Genomic DNA, 4744 nt, shown 5'->3' on the forward strand with positions numbered 1-4744 from the left:
ATAGATTTGTTGTTAGAATAATCGATTAATCGAAAAAATAATCCTTAGATTAATCGATTAGAAAATCATTTGGTACAGCACTAGTCTCTTGTCGACTTGGTGTAGAAAAGTCCACTACCTAACTGCTGTCGTTTAGATTAAATCAAAATTTCTCTTGTTTTTGAACACACAGAGAACAAATTAAACGGGTGAAGGACTCTGAGGATGTCCCCATGGTGTTGGTTGGGAATAAGTGTGACCTGCCGACCCGGACGGTGGACACAAAGCAGGCTCAGGACTTAGCACGCAGCTACAACATTCCCTTTATCGAGACCTCAGCCAAAACGAGACAGGTGAGTGTCCACCCACCGCTTCCTTTGTACTGCTGCTCAAATTCAGCTTMATTACATATTTGTTTTTTTATTTTTTTATTTTTTTCCCCTCCAAAGAAATTCAGATCTGTGTAATTTCAGCAGATGTCCCTGGGAGGGATTAATGCATTTTGCAAGAAATATGATTATGTCATGTGGTCCTGTTGATTTGTGTCACTTCTGCTATCTCTAATGGTCTTTTTGTAATAATGTTGCTGGGAAATTTACCAGCTAATGTGCTGAGCTTCATTAAATCCTCTTTGGTTAATTGATTTTTTTTTATTTATGGGGGATAAAGTGATCATTGCATGCTACTTTGTCATGGTGTGTGAAATTACATCATCATTAGGCCCACCTGCAAAGGGTCCCACATAATAAATTATCACCAAATCAGTTAATTTGTGTCGAGGTGCTTGCATGAAAGGACAAACTGTCGGTAATTACTTAGCGGGTTAATGATTCTGCTTACTGGTCACTGTGACTGGGTGTTGGAAGGTTTGCTGTGGTGTCGCCTCCTGTGGTGTGTGTTGTGGGCATGGCCTTCAGAAACTGACTGATAGGCTGATCTATAAACACATTATTCCTTGTTTCTTATCTGTGGGAGGTGAATCACGGCTCTTTCTGGTGTGGGGAAATTAACGCCACAGTGACTAATTTCTTGCAGCTTTGTCCACCTATTCCTACCGGAGTGGACCGGTAATTTCTGTCCATGTGGTGCTAAACTGTCCCATCGAGCAACTGTCACTTTCATTGGAAACAAGTTGTCGTTTTTCAGATAATTTCTGTGGACCTGTATGGAAATTTTTTCACTTCTATTTCACCTCACACAAATAATACTGCAAATAAATGCGCTCCTCATGTATTGAACTCAGTTGAAATGATATTTCACTCAGTTATTCACCTGTTGCAGGCTTGGAAAGGGTTTATTGCATTACAAAAAAATGGCTTAGTATGAAGTGTCGGGTTGTTTTTATTGTTACAAAGTACAGATGTCTCTGACAGGTATGTAGAGCTAAAACCTTTGTGCTTTTCTGAAAATACATTTAAGTCTTCAGTGATGGAAACGTGGAAGTCTAACAACTTGTGATTTCTTTTAGAAGTATATAAACATTGGATTAAATTTCCTTCTGACACATTTTCAGTTCAACACAATTGGAAACATTTTCCATGTTTCTCCTGCTGTGAGCATAGATGCAACTTCTTCCCTCCTGATATTTTTCCTATTTCTTTAATTGGTTTTTGAATGATGAGGATTCAGAAAGCTTCCTCTTCTTACTGTTCTCTTTGTAAAGATCAGATTCTTTTTGCTATTTTAGTGATTTATTTTAGTTCTACAAAACACACTTGTTGCTTTTTTAGTGCTAAAATTGTAGCATTTTTTCCCCCTGGATTTTGTCCTCATCTTCTATCTTCCTCCAGCTTAAGCATCATGTGTAACAGTAGTAACTGTCCCTGTGAAACAAATGAACCACTAAGCAGTATAGTTGCATTACCTTTGCAATTTTTGACAGAGAAACAAGGCACAGAGGCTGAAGAGGAGAGAAAAAATAGAAAACAGTAGGGAGTCTCTTTGAAAAAAAAATAGTAGTGTGATGATGGAGTGGGCGAGTCACGTCATGGAAGAAAGCAAACTGCTCAGAACCTGTTATCTACAGATGAACGTCTTCCAACACCAGTTTCCTTTGGTGTGTGCTGCAAACAGGTCTTCAGATCAGGTTTTCTATTATAAGTTGCATCTCTAATCTGAGAAATAAAGGTTAATKTATGAGAAGCCCTTTAAAATGTCTAAACTACATGCACAAAGAGGATGATCTAATACTGTGTTCTGAGGTGTAATTTGAGGAAACGTTCTCCTTTTAAGAGGAAACTGATACTTTCCAAGCCTGCAAAGTGAATGTTTAGTCTTTCTTTTAAACTGAATGCTCTCAGTGAGTACATAACGGACACTACACATTACCAGACGACTCATCTTGAAATGAACTACTCTTAAGCTCTTTGTGTATCTGTAGACTATAACGCATGCACCCATACAGCATTGAGGAAAGTTGTGTCTTATACTGCAGAGAGTGGAAGATGCCTTTTACAATCTGGTACGGGAGATCAGGCAGTACCGGCTCAGTAAGATCAGCAAGGAAGAAAAGACTCCAGGCTGTGTCAAGCTTAAAAAGTGTGTTGTGATGTGAGAGGGGTAAGTGTACGCTGCCGCGCATCCACCAGCTCTCTTTGTGTTGTTAGTGGGGCATCTGGAAAAAGCTGTGGAAGAAGACGACCAGTGGGAGCTGGAGCTTTTTAAATGTTCTCATAGCTAACCTGCTGGTTTCTACAAGGGCTGTGGTGAGGCTCTAACATGAGGCTGAAATGTTTTCTTCTTTCAGTGTTTCTGAGTATCTTTGATTATGATCCGAGGCCATTTTCACACTGAATTCATTTATTGAGTCTGAACAACTTTGATTGACCTCGGCTGGGGGGGCTGGGGGAGGGGGGCTTTCAGACAACTTCTTAAATCTCCCATTCCTCATGATGGTGGATGGGTAAAACTCTTATCAAATGTTTTTATTCAGACTTTGTAACATAACCTTTGGTCTGTACTTCTGTATTAAAATGCATTCTTATGGTCAAAGTTGAGGATTAACTATAACCAAATTGAGACTGAACCATCGGTGTGAAAGTGACCAACAGGCTGAAATTAACACGAGTTTGGGTCAGAGGGTCTGGGCTGGTTAATCATCATGTGTGATTTAAAGGATGTTTTTGTAAATGTGGGTCTAAATCATGCTGAAATGTGTTTTCAACAACAATTGTTTATGTCTTTGTAACTGAATTTGCATCACGTTGTTTCCTCAACAGCTCTTTGCAGATTATTTTCACTTTACACTTCATCCACCAATGAAGGACTTGTACAGTTGTGACGGTGTCACATCAACACGGGGCTAGCTGCATTGCCATTAAGCCTGTTTTTACTTCTGTGATTTAAAGAAAAGACTCATCTTCTCCATTTCTTTTATGGAGACACGTATTTTAGTATTTTTATTTTTACCAGGAAGGTCCCATTGAGATGAACCATCCCCTCCTCTAGGGAGTTCTGGTCATGATGTGGCCGTTTTTTTTTTAGTTTAGTTCTACATAAAAGCTTAATAACTAAAATCTCAAGTGTCACTCTTGTCGCTCATTAAACGTTTCTACCACTTGTCTGAGTGATGCATATTTGTAAAACTGTTAACCTCAGTAAATTTGGGCATRAACTTTTCATTCTTTGGGTTGCTCAAAGATGATTTAAAAAATCAAACAAGTTTTTGAGCTATTTGTCATACAAAAGAAGAGAAAAAAGGGCTTATGTAACTGCAGCTACATCTGTGTTAGACACTGATGTATTTATTCTCTGAAATGCATATTTAATTTGCATCGTACAGCATTGTCCCTCGAAGCCTTCAGTGGATCCATGTGTCATTGTCTGGCTGGTAAAGGTTGTATTTTTCTGGCCTGTGATTGGAAGAGACAAYTAGAGAATATGAATATTTCAGTGCAGATTCTCTGAGTGTCTGTGACCAAATGACCAGTGAACCAATCAGCCACTGTTTGTGCTGTTACTTTTTAAACTTTTTATCTTCACGACCAGCAAAACWGCATACCAGGCTGTGCACATTATTTTGTTGCCCACCTTTGCCTCCATCTTACCTGTCTCGGTCTGCTTTCTACCCAACCTGGCAGCAACACCCGTGTTTATGATTTAAACCACTTGGAATTTACTCTTAAAGTGAAAAATAGGCTAATTGGGACCAAATTTTTAACCATTATTGGTATGTAGTTTGTAGATCTGAATTTTCAGGTGTCAAACAACACACTGGAGACGTGTTTGTAAAACTCATGACAAAATTCTTTAGTTGTTTAGCGACTTTATTTCCCAGTTAATTTTGAAAATGTTGACTGATAGGATTGCAGAAACTAGGAATTTTAGAACCCCACAAACATTTGAGACATTTWACAGTTCTCCTGAACATTATACATGTAGATAATTTTTTCTCTTTTTCTCTGGAGTTTTAAGTTAAAGGAATAGTTCTGATATTTTGAAAGGTGGTCTGTGAAAACATTATGAACACCTAAGGTCTTACCTGTTGTAGAAACCTCATTGAATGACCTCAGCTTGAAAAATATTTTAATTCTGACCAAATTGGAACAAACTCAATGAGGCCAAGACCACATTAATTAGCTAGTTAGCTTGTCAATCTGATCAGATTTAAACTGTCTTTAAACTAACGTCGCTTAAAGAGCTATCTACACCAGGTATTATACTTACTCTTCATAATCCTTTAAGAAAACCCCACTTGATTTGATTTATTTAACAGGAAAAGATTATTAAAAATCAAGCCAGACTCAGCATAATTGCTGTTTTACAG

General features: G+C 38.2%; 1 protein-coding gene across 2 annotated transcripts in view; it reads left to right on the forward strand.

The window, feature by feature from the left end:
• kras (v-Ki-ras2 Kirsten rat sarcoma viral oncogene homolog) overlaps positions 1–4744 on the forward strand; it is a 12122-nt gene that overhangs the window by 6162 nt on the left and 1216 nt on the right. The window contains exons 4-5 of one of the 2 annotated variants that reach the window (XM_014005504.1): positions 173–332; positions 2414–2538. In XM_014005504.1, the coding sequence (XP_013860958.1) occupies positions 173–332; positions 2414–2533 (280 nt within the window). In that variant the 3' untranslated portion in view covers positions 2534–2538. The remainder of the gene's footprint in view (positions 1–172; positions 333–2413; positions 2539–4744) is intronic. The other variant, XM_014005505.1, reaches the window with a different exon arrangement.

The sequence above is a fragment of the Austrofundulus limnaeus genome, unplaced genomic scaffold (genome assembly GCF_001266775.1).
Source record: "Austrofundulus limnaeus strain Quisiro unplaced genomic scaffold, Austrofundulus_limnaeus-1.0 Scaffold31, whole genome shotgun sequence".
Lineage (NCBI taxonomy): Eukaryota > Metazoa > Chordata > Actinopteri > Cyprinodontiformes > Rivulidae > Austrofundulus > Austrofundulus limnaeus.